The sequence below is a fragment of the Sardina pilchardus genome, chromosome 17 (genome assembly GCF_963854185.1).
Source record: "Sardina pilchardus chromosome 17, fSarPil1.1, whole genome shotgun sequence".
Taxonomy (NCBI): Eukaryota; Metazoa; Chordata; class Actinopteri; order Clupeiformes; family Clupeidae; genus Sardina; species Sardina pilchardus.
In genome coordinates, this window is record NC_085010.1 from 13,887,985 (window position 1) to 13,905,284 (window position 17,300).

General features: G+C 38.2%; 1 pseudogene and 2 gene segments (V, D, J or C); all 3 read right to left on the minus strand.

Moving 5' to 3' along the window:
• Positions 1–14,394, minus strand: part of LOC134061807 (Ig kappa chain V-III region MOPC 63-like) — a 98,828-nt gene extending 84,434 nt beyond the window's left edge. The window contains 2 exon segments of the V gene segment in view: positions 13,884–14,188; positions 14,326–14,394. Coding sequence covers positions 13,884–14,188; positions 14,326–14,371 — 351 coding nt within the window.
• LOC134061815 (Ig kappa chain V region K16-167-like) lies at positions 10,486–11,334 on the minus strand (annotated as a pseudogene).
• Positions 14,395–15,531: 1,137 nt separating the features above from the next.
• Positions 15,532–16,175, minus strand: LOC134062416 (immunoglobulin kappa variable 1-39-like). The segment is given in 2 exon segments: positions 15,532–15,968; positions 16,109–16,175. Coding segments are annotated over 2 exon segments (378 nt in total).
• Positions 16,176–17,300: the final 1,125 nt, after the last annotated feature.

The following is a 17,300-nucleotide window of genomic DNA, read 5'->3' on the forward strand; positions in this document are numbered from 1 at the left end:
TACATTCATGTGTCACATGTGAGTAAGTCAGTGTTGAGATAAATACATTCAGGTGTCACTTCTTTTGACTCCCTTCTTATGTTTGAAAATAGGACATGTTGGACTATATTAAAATAAACTAAGAAAAGCCAGAAGCTTTGACAAGTTGTAACCTCAGACTGAATAGAAACTAATAACAAAATATATGAAAATAATGAAATAAGAATTCAATGATTGAATTGAATGAACAGAACTAAGCAACAGACAATACAAAGAGGCCATTAGATATCAGAGAGACACAAAACACAAAAAGTCTTTCTCATGTTTCACTGCTAAATATCTTTGCCAATTTATTATAACACTCAATACTTGCATGCTTTTCCATTCCTCTGCAAGAAAAATACCGATTTGAACGTGTTCATTGATCACTGCTAAAATAAGTCTGTATGGTAATGCTCACTAACACACAAGGAAAGGCCACTACATTTTTGTAACACACATCTCTGTGAATGACAATGTATTGGCGCACAAAGGTTAACAGCTGACCCATCAAAATACAATAAATGGGAATAATCAGAAATGCAACAAGGTCATACCAATAACAAAGTGCTACACATGCTCTACTGTGCTGTAAATGGGCCCAGAGTCCTTATATTGGTTCCTTCTCCCCACCTGTGCTCTCGCTGCTCTGTCAGTAGCTTCCCCCTGGACTGGTCACTGCTCGGCCGTCCATAATAATGCCTGAGCAGAACTCTTTCTAGTGTCCAGGAACTTGCTGAGGATACGCGTGTGCAGCCCACTCTCACTGCTCATATGAACAGCACACCATCTGCAGAGACTCAAAGCTGCAGCAGTGCACTCATGCGTAGTCTGGCACAAGGAGGTTTTTGTACGGCTCTGTATCACTGTGTGAACACCCACACACTGTTAGGGTAGTGAAGACTCGTACAGTAGTAATCTCCTGCATCTTCAGTCTGGACTCCACTGATGGTCAGAGTGAAGTCTGTGCTTGATCCACTCCCTTCGAATCTAGATGGAGTTCCAGAATGTGGTTGGTTTGCCAATTTAATCAAAAGTTTAGGAACTCCTCCAGGCTTCTGTTGATACCAGTGAAGGAAGTTTCCTGAAAAGAGACTGCTGTACACAGCACTGCTGACTTTACAGGTCAGAATGGCCGTGTCCCCCACAAACGCAACTTTCACCGCTGGAGTCTGAGTCACAGTGTACTGACCTCTGGATCCTGTGGAGGAAATTCAAACTTGGCTCTTATGACCTACAATATACACCTTTTTTTTAGGAAATTTTTTTCTCATCTAAATGAAGCATCAAGATCTGCAATAAAAGACATCATAAGAGACACAAGATAAGACGTACCATGTAGACAGAGGAGCAAAGTCAGGATTAAGGTGATGAAGGTCATTGCTACAAAACACCACAACTGTTCTCATTCACAAGATGTTCAGGTGGTTGAGGATCTTTAAATATCATCCTGAGCACTGATGCATGTAGGCTGTGCTGCCAATGCAAAGTGTTCTCATGCAAATACTCACCAGCAACAGCTAACGGATCAGACACACATTGAAAACATCACTACTATGGCTGGTAATGTGTTTTCATCATCTTTTGTCAGACTTGTTTGGGAGGGGGGGTCTAGTACATCAACACAGTGCAATCAAGACTTAGTGAGATTTTATGCTGATTCATGGACATGGAGATATGCGTCTGACATCATCCCCTTGACAGTATTTGGATCCTGAGAACGCAGCTTTCACTAGGCAAACAGTAGGCTATGGTACAGTAAGTTTGATATGATGCAGCAGCCATTTGGTTTTGCCGAGTCTTGTGTAATAACAAATCTACATCTGTTGTTTTTTTTCTTTTCTCCTCAAAACATATAATCTAATGATGATGATGATGATGATGAATTTATTTGTCCTATGCGGAAAATTGTTCTGTGCCATACAGTACATCTGATACATTTATACAAAGACAGTAGGACAAACAAGACGAAATACAAGACAGGATATACAACAGAAATTCCCTCACCCCACCAACCCCCACCCTACCATACCCCCACATATACACAACATCAGGACAAAAGACACAGACCCCACTACACATAAATAGAATAATAAAGTGCAGTTGTGCATACTGTGACAGTCCAGCTGGAAAGAAAGTGCATGGTGCTATTTAAAGTGCTGTCCTACAGGTTGCTTCTTATTCATCAATGTAATGCTAGTTGGTATGAATGACCTACTGGCTCGATTTGCCTGGAAAGAAGGTGACCTGAACCTCCTCCCTGATGGCAACACCTCATATGCCTGGTATAGGGGATGTGACAGATCTTCTTTAATCGCTTGACCTTTCTCAAGCACCCTTCTTTCACAGGTCACAGCCATACTGTCTAGTTTTTGCCCCGCAATCTTACTGGCCATGTTGACTATCCTGCTTAATTTGTTTTTATTTGTCACAGACAAAGAGAAATACCAGGCAACACAGCAAAAGAGTAGCATGCTCTCCACGAATGAGTGATAGAAAAGTAACATCATGTCTCTATCCACTCTAAACTGTCTTAATTTGCACATAAAATGCAGCCTCTGCAGCCCTTTCTATTTTTAAATTAGTCTTGAACTTCACTAAATGTCAAAGCCATTTCTATAGCAATGTTTGTTTGTTGTATACACAAATTATGAAAATGATATATTTTCCTTTATGCTGTTTCTGCACACGTTTCTCTTTAGTTTCATATGGACATGTACTCAAATTACATGATCTAGTCAAGATAAACAAACTGGATTTGATTTCATAATTGAATTTGTGACACAGTACTACGCTGTATAAAATTTAAGAGAAAAGGGAAAGCATGATCTCCTAGCACTTAATTGTTTGCTCGGCCTTTGTGTGAAGTCTGTTCCACTATGTCCCCTCCTTCTGTAATATCTTACATTTTCATCTAAAAGGCAATTCATCTGTTACGTTTTTTCTCTTCAAAACATATAATCTAAGATAGTCTTGGACTTCACTGATCAATGCTTATGCATTTTTCAAAAACATGTGTGTGTATTATTATTGTGTAAATATGAATGTGATACAGTATATGTTGAAGAAACAAACAGTTCAATATAAAGTAAAACTACTGAATTGTTATGTACAAAAATATTTGAATAAAAATAAATAAAAATAAAAATAAATCATATGTTTTTTAACATTGTGAATCTCTTGGTAATGAGAAATGACAATGAACACCCCCCTCACACCTGCTGATAGTCTCTGCTGTAGCAGTGCACTCATGTGTACTCTCACAGAGGGAGGTTTTTGTACGGCTCTGTGTCACTGTGTGAACACATACACACTGGTAATGTGGACACTCTGACAGTAGTAATCTCCTGCATCTTCAGTCTGGACTCCACTGATGGTCAGAGTGAAAGCACTTCCAGATCCACTGCCACTGAATCGAGATGGAGTGCCTGACTGGCGATTGCTAACAAGGTAAATCAGGAGTTTAGGAGGCTCTCCAGATACCTGATGGTACCAGTGCAGATAGTTGTTGCTATAAACATTACTGCTGACTTTACAGTTCAGGGAGACTGTTTGTCTAGGAGCAGAAGCTAATACTGATGGAGTCTGAGTCACTGTGTACTGGCCTCTGCATTCTGAAGACAAAACAAAACAAAACACACACATTCATAATAACTCTGTAGTGTCTTTAAAAATGCAAGCTTGCTCTTTTCAGTCATGAATATTATTAACAGCTGTGCATCTTACCTTGGATAAGTGTCCAGAGCAATATCACTTTAAACAACATGTTTATTTTAGACCTCATCATCAAGAATTACCTAAACCAAGCTGTCTGAGAGTCCAAGAGCAGGTCACATTAAAAACCATCTGAGTACCCGGAAAAAAATAATTTATGCAAAATGCCCATCTATGCAAATACTATGCCTTTCCTGGACCAATCAAGTGTAGATGGATGATCAGGGTTCTGACATTCCAGTGACATAATTCCCCTGCCTTCTTTCACCACTGAGATGCTGATTTGTAACTGAAGGAATATTAAGGTGGTTTGAAAACAATCTGAAACTATTTTCAGAGATCAAGAAACATGTTTGTCCGTGACCACATGCATAATGAAAGAAAAAAACATTTTAAAATGCCAAATGCATGTCAGTATTTTTGAAAGGTAATTGTTCACGTTGTGTTTCAAGTCTTAAGTGAGGGGCTGAACATTTGGAACCACGCCAATGATGTTGACACCCACAGACTTCTCAGTGTCACCTGCAGCTAAAACAAGACTCACTAAATAGATCATATGTATGCAGACATGGCACAATTTTATTTAATTCTGCTTTGTAATTAAGGGGATTGTTATTATTATCATTATAATTATCATTATTATTTATTAAGTGGATACATCAAATTATAAAACAGATAGTTCCAGTCCTTGATTATGATTAGTTGAATCGCATTCAATGTCGTTGCATATTTTCCCAATATAGCACGGCTGAGACTCAGTCCGCTCACTTAATGCCTAACAACACCCCTCACCCCTTTCAGATGATCATTTATTAGGTCAGTATATGCATGCACATTTGAATGATTGTGATGTTGGGACCTGCATGTTTTTGCCAGGAACATTGCATATCTGGTCCTTTTGATTTCTAGTGATCATGTGCTCTGAATGTCCCACCAGCCATTGCTTTGATGTCATTTCCTTTTCAACTCTGTGACTTCTTCTGGTGTCTTTCACCAAAGATCCTTAAGGCGTAGCAAGATACGTCGTCGTAGTTCATGTCTATGGGCGCAAAACGGGGATCACTTCGTCTGCATAGAGAGGCGCGTCATTGCGTGTCAGACGTATTCATGGGTTTCATCAGGTCCCTTTCCACAGGTGTACAAAATCAAGCACTCGATTATCAATGCTTGATGATGTTCCAAAATAATCTTGCTGCTCTTTCAAGCCCTCTACATTTATTAGTTCTAATATGGAAATAACACACACAAAGCATGTACACTTTCAGCAAATAAAAACATCAATGGAATAATGGAAATATGTCGCTGCTCTCATTAAGTTACCCCAGCGCCATGTCGTTAGCACACAAATCAGGATTTGGTTCAGCTGGCTGGCTAATGTGTTGTCAAGGTAGAGCGTACGTAGCAACCGGCCAATAAGCAGAATAAACAAGAGGGGCACACCTGATATAAAGTCGATTTTCTCCAGACGGGAATGCTCAAAAATGCTAAAAATGTACCTGAAGTGGTCAGAACGGGTTGAGGGTCATGAAACCGTGCCCAAAATTCACATTTCTAACTCTAGAGAATGGAGATTTTAGCATATAGTTGAAATTCTGATCTATGTCCATAGACTTCAATGGAACAGTTGCTGCCTCTGCTCTGCATAAAGGGGGATTTTGACCCCCCCTCTTGCGATTCGGGTTCCAGGAAGTGGCTTCTCATGAAGTATCTTGCTCCGCCCTTAATGATCTTTGGTTTCACTCAGGATGGAGGTCACCTGAAACCTCTGTATGGCACTTCAACATAACAGCAGTAGCTTGATGAGACATTAAACAAATCCTGAGAGGATTACCCGACTACTTTTAGTATTTTTTTTACCACTGTGAGTATGAGCTCCATTGTTGGTTTCAAGAATTTCATAACTTCATCCAAGAACTGCTCGGCCGTCCATAATAATGCCTGAGCAGAACTCTTTCTAGTGTCCAGGAACTTGCTGAGGATACGTGTGTGCAGCCCGCTCTCACTGCTCATATGAACAGCACACCATCTGTAGTCAGTTCAGGGAGACTGTTTGTCCAAGAACAGCAGGTGATACTGATGGAGTCTGAGTCACTGTGTACTGCCCTCTGCATTCTGAAGACAAAACAGAACAAAAACACACACATTCATAATAACTCTGTAGAGTGTCTTTAGAAATGCAAGCCTGCTCTTTTCAGTCATGAATATTATTAACAGCTGTGCATCTTACCTTGGATGTAGATAAGTGTCCAGAGCAATATTACTTTAAACATGTTCATTTTGGACCTCATCATCAAGAATGACCTAAACCAAGCTGTCTGAGAGTCCAAGAGCAGGTCACATTAAAAACCATCTGAGTACACAGAAAATGTTAATTTATGCAAAATACCCTTTTATGCAAATACTATATGCTCTTCCTGGACCAATCAGGTGTAGATGGATGATCAGGGTTCTGACATTCCAGTGACATCATTTTCCTGCCTCAGCCTGCCTCCTCTCACCACTGAGATGCTGAATTTCAACTAAAGTCTGAAACATTTGGCATTATTTTCAGAAATCCAGGGGCATGTTTTGATTGTCCAAATGTACTTTAAAAAGTTTTGAAATATTAAATGCATGCCAGTATGTTTGAAAAGTGATGTTCACGTTGTGTTTAAAGTCCTATATTCTCTGGAGGGTGGCTGAACATTAAATCTATTTTCAGAGATGCACCCAAGCTTACCTCTGCAATGTGGCACCCAGAGACTTTGAAGTGTCACTTCATTTTATTTCCTTCTTATTTATTTATGCTGCTTTAGCATACATGTAACATACTATTGATTCAGTTTTTTATCCAGTGAGTGTTTTTGTGCTTACATGTAAACTACTTAGAACAGTTGCACCATCTTCATAAAGTTGAGCTCAGTTTGCTTTTAAACATTTTAACTAAAACATATGATGGGCTGCTCATGGTCTATCTGGGTAGTGAAAGATATAAAACAACAGTTGTTAAAATGTGTTACTATAGCGTCAACTTGATATTACAGTACCAACAATTCTAATTTTACAACTTCATCTCTAAGAAATACAAATTAGAGTGCAGACAATAAGCATGATTGGCTTGGTAACTGACCGTGGTCCTGACATGCCTATACAGTGGACATTGCTGTGATTGGTGATATCTGTTGCCCCCTACTGGTAAGATGAGTTTCATTTCAGTGAAAAGGAGGAACATTGGGAGGAGGTGGGATGTTTTGGCACGCCATAACACATGATACTGTCAATCATCCCTATGAGCTCCTCCTGAACTTGGTGTATAAAACATCTTTTAACATCACAGTGTCCCTCCATGCTGAGGCAGATTTGTGCCAATGAGAAAATACCCCAGCGCTCTCTCTCTCTCTGTGTGTGTCAGTGTTTATTCTGTTGTCCACAAATAAATATAGTAAGTACTTGTATGTTTGCTGAGGATACGTGTGTGCAGCCCACTTTCACTGCTCATATGAACAGCACACCATCTGCACAGACTCAAAGCTGCAGCAGTGCACTCATGCGTAGTCTGGCACAAGGAGGTTTTTGTACGGCTCTGTATCACCGTGTCAACACATAAGGGCCAGGTTTCCCAAAATTGTTAAGAAGCTCTTAAGTGCTAAGAACTTCTTAGGAGCGTTGTAAGAATGTTCTAAGAACGCTCCTAAGAAGTTCTTAGGACTTAAGAGCTTCTTAACGATTTTGGGAAACCCGGCCAAGGACTGTGGGAACTCTTACAGTAGTAATCTCCTGCATCTTCAGTCTGGACTCCACTGATGGTCAGAGTGAAGTCTGTTCTTGATCCACTCCCTTGAAATCTATGGAGTTCCAGTATGTGGTTTGCTTGCAAATGTAATCAAAAGTTTAGGAGCTCCTCCGGGCTTCTGTTGATACCAGTAAAGGTATTGTCCATAACCATAACGCGAGAACACAGCACTGCTGACTTTACAGGTCAGAATGGCCGTGTCCCCCACAGATGCAGCTTTCACTGCTGGAGTCTGAGTCACAGTGTACTGACCTCTGGATCCTGTGAATTAAATTCAAACTTGGTTCTTATCTTATGACACATACACCCGCTTTTGATAATAAGTAATTTTCTGAACTCAATGAAGCATCAAAAATTGCTATCAACTAAAAATGTAAGATTCAATACAGTACGTACCATGTAGACAGAGGAGCATTGTCAGGATTATTGTGATGAAGGTCATTGCTACAAAATACCACAACTGTTCTCATTCACAAGATGTTCAGGTGGTTGAGGATCTTTAAATATCATCCTGAGCACTGATGCGTAGGCTGTGCAGCCAATGCAAAGTGTTCTCATGCAAATACTCACCAAAAACAGCTAACGGATCAGACACATACTGAAAACATCACTAATACTGGCTAGTAATGTGTTCTCATCATCATTTTTCAGGCCTGTTTGGGGGAGGGGAGGGGGACAGACATGTGTACAGTAGTACATCAACAAAGTGCAATCAAGTGTTAATGACTTGTTATGCTGATTCATAGACATGGAAATACACCTCCACCATGATCCCCTTGACAGTAGGTTGATCCTGAGATGTCAGAGACATACAGTATGGTGATCCAGCAGCCATTGGGTTGTGTGTAGTCATGGGGGATAACAAATCTACTTCTATTATTATTATAAATTTTTTTTCAAAACACATAGTCTAAGTACATTTTTTGACTTTACTGTTTCAGTAGGTGTTAAAGACTTTTCTATTACAGGGGAGTTATGTGGTATGAGTAATCGGTAACACTTTATAATAAGGGTACATGAATTCTCATGAACTAATGCATGAATTAATGCATGAATTACGCATTAGTTAATCCATTAATATATCATGAATCATTATGACTTAACATGAATTCACTGATTGTCATTAATGAATTAATACATAAATAACTCATCATCTTAAGCATTAAGTACGGTTGGCACATCATCATGAATCATGATTAATTAAGCATGATCATGATTACTTTTTGTCAGACAAAATTTTGGACATCACCGTCATGGAGAAAAAAGAAAAGTAATTACACATGAATTCATGTTAACTAAATGTCATGAATTGCCATGAGTTAACTCATTAACTCATGCATTAATTATACATGAAAGTCTCATTAATAAACATGAATTAATAGTATGTCATTAATGACATCAGGTATGGACAACAAATTCATCTTGAGCATTAGGTACAGTGGGTAAATCATTATGAATAATGATCAATTACACATGATCATGGTGATTTCTAGGTTTTTGAAATGTGCTCCAAGGGGTAAGTAAACTATACATTAACTCATCATGAACTAATTAAGACCATTTTCAGAGAATATCGAAGAATCCACTTCTTTCGTCAGTGATAAAGAAGGGTCCATTTACCACTATAGGTGAGGGGCCACAAACATGATGAACTCATGAGTAATTCATCATTAATTAATGTAAATTGACCATTTTTGCATGACTTCAAACTTCATGCATTTAAAGCACCACCTGTTCATCACTTTATCTGAGGGGCCACAGACATGATTAACTAATGAAAAGATAATGCTTAGCTAATGAGGACATGCCTATATTTGAACGATGTGGATTCTTCGATATTCTCTGAAAATGGTCTTAATTAGTTCATGATGAGTTAATGTATAGTTTACTTACCCCTTGGAGCATATTTCAAAAACCTAGAAATCACCATGATCATGTGTAATTGATCATTATTCATAATGATTTACCCACTGTAATGCTCAAGATGAATTTGTTGTCCATACCTGATGTCATTAATGACATACTATTAATTCATGTTTATTAATGAGATTTTCATGTATAATTAATGCATTAGTTAATGAATTAACTCATGATAATTCATGACATTTAGTTAACATGAATTCATGTGTAATTACTTTTCTTTTTTCTCTATGACGGTGATGTCCAAAATTTTGTCTGACAAGAAGTCATCATGATCATGCTTAATTAATCATGATTCATGATGATGTGCCAACCGTACTTAATGCTTAAGATGATGAGTTATTTATGTATTAATTCATTAATGACAATCAGTGAATTCATGTTAAGTCATAATGATTCATGATATATTAATGGATTAACTAATGCGTAATTCATGCATTAATTCATGCATTAGTTCATGAGAATTCATGTACCCTTATTATAAAGTGTTACCGAGAAATCTATTTAATCTGTTGTTGTCTTTCTTTTCTCTTCAAAACATAAGTTAAAAGTTATAGACAAGTTAAAGTTACAGTATAGTCTGGGACTGTTGTAGCAGGTGTTAAAGTCGTTTTTTATATAACAAATTGTTTGTTGTCTACACAAACTATTCGGAAAATATTATATTACATTTAAATAAGTATTATTTTTGTTGTTTCTGTACAATGCTCTGTTTAGGTTGATATAAAAATTATTTTGAAATATATGGTCAAGATGAACAAGCTGGTTTTGATTTTATAAAGTCAATTGATGACACAGTGACAAAAATACACTAAATAATAAATAAATATCATATGTATATAATATCAGGGAATGATATGTACATTCTTATCAAGCCAAAAACAATCCTGTTCTCCTAGCTCCTGCAACAGGGCCATGTAACAGCAGTCATGTGTACTCTGAGTCAGGGAGGTGTTGATGTTGCTTCTGTTTGTACAGCATGTGTGCCACTGTGTCCCCTCCTGCAGTCATATATCATATTTCATCTAAAACTCACTGATAGTTTGGATAGTCTCAAAGGAAAGTCTCTGAATCCAGGTCCAGTTTCAGACTCAAGACTTGCCCACATCTATACATTTTTTAAAAACATTGGTATACATTGCTTTGTTATGATCAATATCGATAATATGTTGAAGACACAAGAATTTCAAAGTAAAGTAAAATTACTGCATCTTTATGTACATACATATATTTGAAAAAAATAAACCATATATTCATTTAACCTTATAAATATCTTGGTAATGACAAATGGAAATGTATTACTAAACCCCCCCTCACACCTGCTGAGAGTCTGTGCTGCAGCAGTGCAGTCATGTGTACTCTCACAGAGGGAGGTTTTTGTACGGCTCTGTATCACTGTGTGAACACTGGCACATTGTGGTAACTCTGACAGTAGTAATCTCCTGCATCTTCAGTCTGGACTCCACTGATGGTCAGAGTGAAAGCACTTCCAGATCCACTGCCACTGAATCAAGATGGAGTGCCTGACTGGAGAGTGCTGGCATACCTAATCAGGAGTTTAGGAGGCTCTCCAGATACCTGATGGTACCAGTGCAGATACTGTAGTTGTTGCTATAAACATTACTGCTGACTTTACAGTTCAGGGTGACTGTTTGTCCAGGAGCAGCAGGTAATACTGATGGAGTCTGAGTCACTGTGTACTGCCCTCTGCATTCTGAAGACAAAACAAAACAAAAACACACACATTCATAATAACTCTGTTATATATAAAAATACAAACTTGCTATTTTCAGTCATGAATATTAGTAGCTGTGCATCTTACCTTGGATGTAGATAAGTGTCCAGAGCAATATCACCTTAAACAACAAGTTCATTTTAGACCTCATCATCAAGAATGACCTAAACCAAGCTGTCTGAGAACCCAAGAGCAGGTCGCGCTAGAAAAACCCTCTGAGTTTTAATTTATGAAAAGTACCCTTCTATGCAAATGCTGCTCCTGGACAAATCAAGTGTAGATGGATGAGCAGGGTTCGGACATTCCAGTGACGCTCATTTTCTGTCTTCCTTTTGCCACTGAGAAGCTTTTTAAGAAAGTCTGAAAATATCTAAAAATATTTTCAGAAATTAGGAAACATGATTTTTGACAGACTTAATATGATAAAAAAAAAGGGAGAAAATATTTGAAAATAAATCTACATCAGTATTTTTTTGAAGTGTAATGTTTCATATTATGTTTCAGGTTAAGTGCTGTAGTATCTGGAAAGTTGCTGAACATTTAGAATCTATTTTCATAGAAGCACCCAAGCTTATCCATGCAGATGTTAATGGAACCACCCAAAGACTTCTAAGTGTCTCCTGCATCTAAAGCAAAACACACTTACAAAAACATGCTTGTGCAGCATAACAGTTTCGACTATATTGTAGACTGGTGATTCTATTTATTTATGATTTATTTATGCTACTTTCATATGCTTTATTCTTTAGATTAATTAAGGTTGTTCAAGGACACATCAACATAGTGACCAATGACTGCTGTTGTGCTCACAGCTAAAGTACAGGGAACAATTTGTCTTTATCTTCATAAAGTTGCACTGAGTTTACTTCATGTTTTGAACCAAAGTTTATGATGGGCTGATTCATGGTATAGTAGTGATAAATAAGTTACGATAGTTGTTCAAATAGCGCCAGCTTGATATTGCCAACCATTCTAATTCCACAACTTTATCTATAAGAATACAAATTAGATGCACCGCATAGCGGTACAAAATATGACCGCCGCTCAGTTCTGCACATTCACTCCACAAGAATAAATTACGCTTGTCAACTTTCCTGTATCTCCTATTTGTGCAAGCGACAGTCATAATTAGAGTGCAGACCATACTGTAAGTCTGTTCGGCTCAGTAACTGGCCGTGGTCCTGACATGCCTACAGTGGACATTGCTGTGTTAGGTGATGTCTGCTGTCGCCCCCTACTGGTCAGAGGGGTTTAATTTTAGTGAAAAGGAGGAAAAAGGGGAGGAGATGAGGTGTTTTGGAATGCCATAACACATGAAGCTGTCAATCATCCCTATGAGATCCTCCTGAACTCTGTTTAGAAAACACCTTTTAACCTCACAGTGTTCCTCCATGCTGGGGCAGATTTGAGAGCCAGTGACCAATTCACAGGTTCAGGCGGGCAAGTGGCCTTTTAGTAAATCCTGTTCTTATCAAAACAATTTAAAGACACCATTTTGATCCACACAAATGTGTAATTGTTTATTCGCTTGTCCACAAACAATGTTTTAAAAAAAAGGCTGAATAAGTAAGGGCTTCAACAGATGTGTCAAGAACATAGTCACATTCATTTTCCTTCTGACTACCTTCTGATGTTTGAGAATGGGACATATGAGACTTTATGTAAACATGTGAAGTATCTGTGTAAAGATTTGAACGTATTCTAAAAGAACAAAGGGTGACACAATATGATCCGAGACTAAAATAATAATAATGAAATCATTATTAATTTATATAATACAATTACTAATATACAATATAATCTAAATATAATTGAAAAAGACGGTAACACTTTACTTGACGGGTTCATTCATTGGACTTTTATTTTTGACAAGTTTTTGACGTTTTGTCTTCCACATTAATGTAAGGGTTGGTATGAATGTTGAGTCATGTTTCATAAAACAGTCATGAATGCTTCATGTGCAGTTCATGACAGCTGTTATGAATGTGTTATGAACGAAGCCGTCAAGTAAAGTGTCACCAAAAAGACAATGTTGATGTTATGAACACCAGTATAATAATGAAACAATACACAATGCTGAATGTTCAGAAGTCTTTCTCAGTGTTAGTGTATAGTCTCCTTACAAATGGGATCTGCTGTATACTCATTTCTAAATGCATTACCAGTTGATCAATTTGAATTTACATTTAATATGTTCGCCACTCTAGTTCTGTGCAAGAAAAACACCAATTTGAATGTACTCCTTAATCACTGGAAACATATGTTGTATGCTCACTGACAATCATGATTTAAAGGTCACTCCCCTTTAACACACAATACTCTGAATGACAGTGTATGGGTGGACAAAGGTAAACAGAGTCATCAAAATATTCAGAATGAATGGGAATAATCAGAAATGCAACAAGGTCACTACAAAAGCTCTGTACTGCAAATGGGTTCCTTCTCCCCACCTGTGGCTCTCACTGCTCTGTTGGTAGCTGGCCTTCAGCCTCTTCCCCTGGACTGGTCACTGCTCGGCCGTCCATAATAACGCCTGAGCAGAACTCTTTCTAGTGTCCAGGAACTTACTGAGGATACGTGTGTGCAGCCCACTCTCACTGCTCATATGAACAGCACACCATCTGCAGAGACTCAAAGCTGCAGCAGTGCACTCATGTGTAGTCTGGCACAAGGAGGTTTTTGTACGACTCTGTATCACTGTGTGAACACATAACCGCTTGGGACATGGAAACTCTGACAGTAGTAATCTCCTGCATCTTCAGTCTGGACTCCACTGATGGTCAGAGTGAAGTCTGTGCTTGATCCACTCCCTTTGAATCTAGATGGAGTTCCAGAATGTGGTTGGTTTGCCAATTTTATCAAAAGTTTGGGAGCTCCTCCAGGCTTCTGTTGATACCAGTGAAGGTAGTGTCCATAACTTCCATGAAAGTACACAGCACTGCTGACTTTGCAGGTCAGAATGGCCGTGTCCCCCACAGATGCAGCTTTCACCGCTGGAGTCTGAGTCACAGTGTACTGACCTCTGGATCCTGTGGAGGAAATTTAAACTTCTTATGACACATACTGTACACCTGCTTAGATGAACTATCGTTCTCATTCAAATGAAACATCAAAAACAGCTTTTAAGCAAAACATAACTTTATGAAACAGAAGATTTGGTAGATACCATGTAGACAGAGGAGCATTGTCAGGATTAAGGTGATGAAGGTCATTGCTACAAAATACCACAACTGTTCTCATTCACAAGATGTTCAGGTGGTTGAGGATCTTTAAATATCGTACCGAGCGCTAATGCATGTAGGCTGTGCTGCCAATGCAAAGTGTTCTCATGCAAATACTCACCAAAAACAAGTAAGATATCAGACCTCACTTATGCTGGCTGGTGATGTGTTCTTCTCATCATCATTTTGTCATCAGACTTGTTTTGGAGGTGGGGGGTGGGGGGGGGGGGGGTCTACTACATCAACACAGTGCAATAAAGTCTTAGCGAGATTTTATGCTGATTCAAGGACATGGAAATACAACTCCACCATGATCCCCTTGACAGTATGTGGATCCTGCTGTCATCAGGGATGGCAGATTCTGTTGTTAATTTTTTCTCTCTTCAAAACAAAAACTAGTCCTCGACTTTACTGTTTCAGTTGGTGTTAAAGCCTTTACTATAGCAATGTCATAATGTTAAAGCTATTGGACTGTTATAGCAGGTGTCAAAACTCATTTTTATTTTGTTTTTATTTTTTTGCTGTCTACAGAAACATATTGTGTTACATTTAAATCATTATTGCATTTAGCTGTTTCTGTACAATACTCTGTTTGAGTTTACATGGATATGACCTTTAAATATATATGATTTAGTCAAGATGAACTTGCTGGTTTTGATTTTATAAAGTGAATTGATGACAGTGAAAGAAATACACTGGATAATAATTACATACAATATGTATATAATATAAGAGAATTACATAAACATTATTATCAAGCCAGCACTCTCCTGATATCCTCCTGCAACAGGCCCATGTAACAAAAGTCATGTGTACTCTGAGTCAGGGAGGTGTTGGTGCTGCGTCTGTTTGTACAGCCTCTGTGTGCCACTGTGTCCCATCCTGCAGTCATATTTCATATTTCATCTAAAACTCACTGATAGTCAAAGGAACGTCTCTGAATCCAGGTCCAGTTTCAGACTCAAGACTTGCCCACATCTATACATTTTTTAAAACATTGGTATATATTGCTTTGTCATGATCAATATCAGTGATATATGTTGCAGGCACACAAATTTGAAAGTAAAGGAAAATATCTGCATGTTTATGTACATAAATGCACCTTTTATTTAATTAACCTTGTAAATATCTTGGTAATGACAAATGGCAAATATACAACTCTAATGCACCCCCCCTCACACACCTGCTGAAAGTCTCTGCTGCAGCAGTGCAGTCATGTGTACTCTCACAGAGGGAGGTTTTTGTACGGCTCTGTATCACTGTGTGAACACATAACCGCTTGGGACATGGAAACTCTGACAGTAGTAATCTCCTGCATCTTCAGTCTGGACTCCACTGATGGTCAGAGTGAAGTCTGTGCTTGATCCACTCCCTTGAAATCTAGATGGAGTTCCAGAATGTGGTTGGTTTGCCAATTTAATTAAGAGTTTAGGAGCTCCTCCGGGCTTCTGTTGATACCAGTGAAGGTAGTGTCCATTACTATTCCTGTACACAGCACTGCTGACTTTGCAGGTCAGAATGGCCGTGTCCCCCACAGATGCAGCTTTCACCGCTGGAGTCTGAGTCAGAGTGTACTGACCTCTGGATCCTGTGGAGGAAATTTAAACTTCTTCTTATGACACATACTGTACACCTGCTTAGATGAACTATCGTTCTCATTCAAATGAAACATCAAAAACAGCTTTTAAGCAAAACATAACTTTATGAAACAGAAGATTTGGTACATACCATGTAGACAGAGGAGCATTGTCAGGATTAAGGTGATGAAGGTCATTGCTACAAAATACCACAACTGTTCTCATTCACAAGATGTTCAGGTGGTTGAGGATCTTTAAATATCATCCTGAGCACTGATGCATGTAGGCTGTGCAGCCAATGCAAAGTATTCTCATGCAAATACTCACCAAAAACAAGTAACATATCAGACCTCACTTATGCTGGCTGGTGATGTGTTCTTCTCAACATCATTTTGTCATCAGACTTGTTTTGAAGGTGTGTGTGTGTGGGGGGGGTCTACTACATCAACACAGTGCAATAAAGTCTTAGCGAGATTTTATGCTGATTCAAGGACATGGAAATACAACTCCACCATGAACCTCTTGACAGTATGTGGATCCTGCTGTCATCAGGGATGGCAGATTCTCTTGTTAATTTTTTCTCTCTTCAAAACATAAAAACTAGTCCTCGACTTTACTGTTTCAGTTGGTGTTAAAGCCTTTACTATAACAATGTCATAATGTTAAAGCTATTGGACTGTTATAGCAGGTGTCAAACTCATTTTTATTTTGTTTTTATTTGTTTGCTGTCTACAGAAACATATTGTATTACATTTAAATCATTATTGCATTTAGCTGTTTCTGTACAATAATCTGTTTGAGTTTACATGGACATGACCTTTAAATGTATATGATCTAGTCAAGATGAACTTGCTGGTTTTGATTTTATAAAGTGAATTGATGACAGTGAAAGAAATACACTGGATAATAATAACATACAATATGTATATAATATAAGGGAATTATATAAACATTCTTATCAAGCCAGCACTCTAAATCCTGTTCTCCTAGCTCCTGCAACAGGCCCATGTAACAGCAGTCATGTGTACTCTGAGTCAGGGAGGTGTTGGTGCTGCTTCTGTTTGTACAGCATGTGTGTGCCACTGTGTCCCCTCCTGCAGTCATATTTTATATTTCATCTAAAACTCACTGATAGTCAAATGAAAGTCTCTGAATCCAGGTCCAGTTTCAGACTCAAGACTTGGCAGCACAATTGTAAAAATGTGTACACATTTGTAAAATTATTGGTGTATAATATTGCTTTGTCACTATCAATATCAGTAATGCACAGTATGTGAAGACACAAGAATTTCAAAGTAAAGTAAAATCTTTATGTACATAAATGCATTTGAAAAAAATAAACC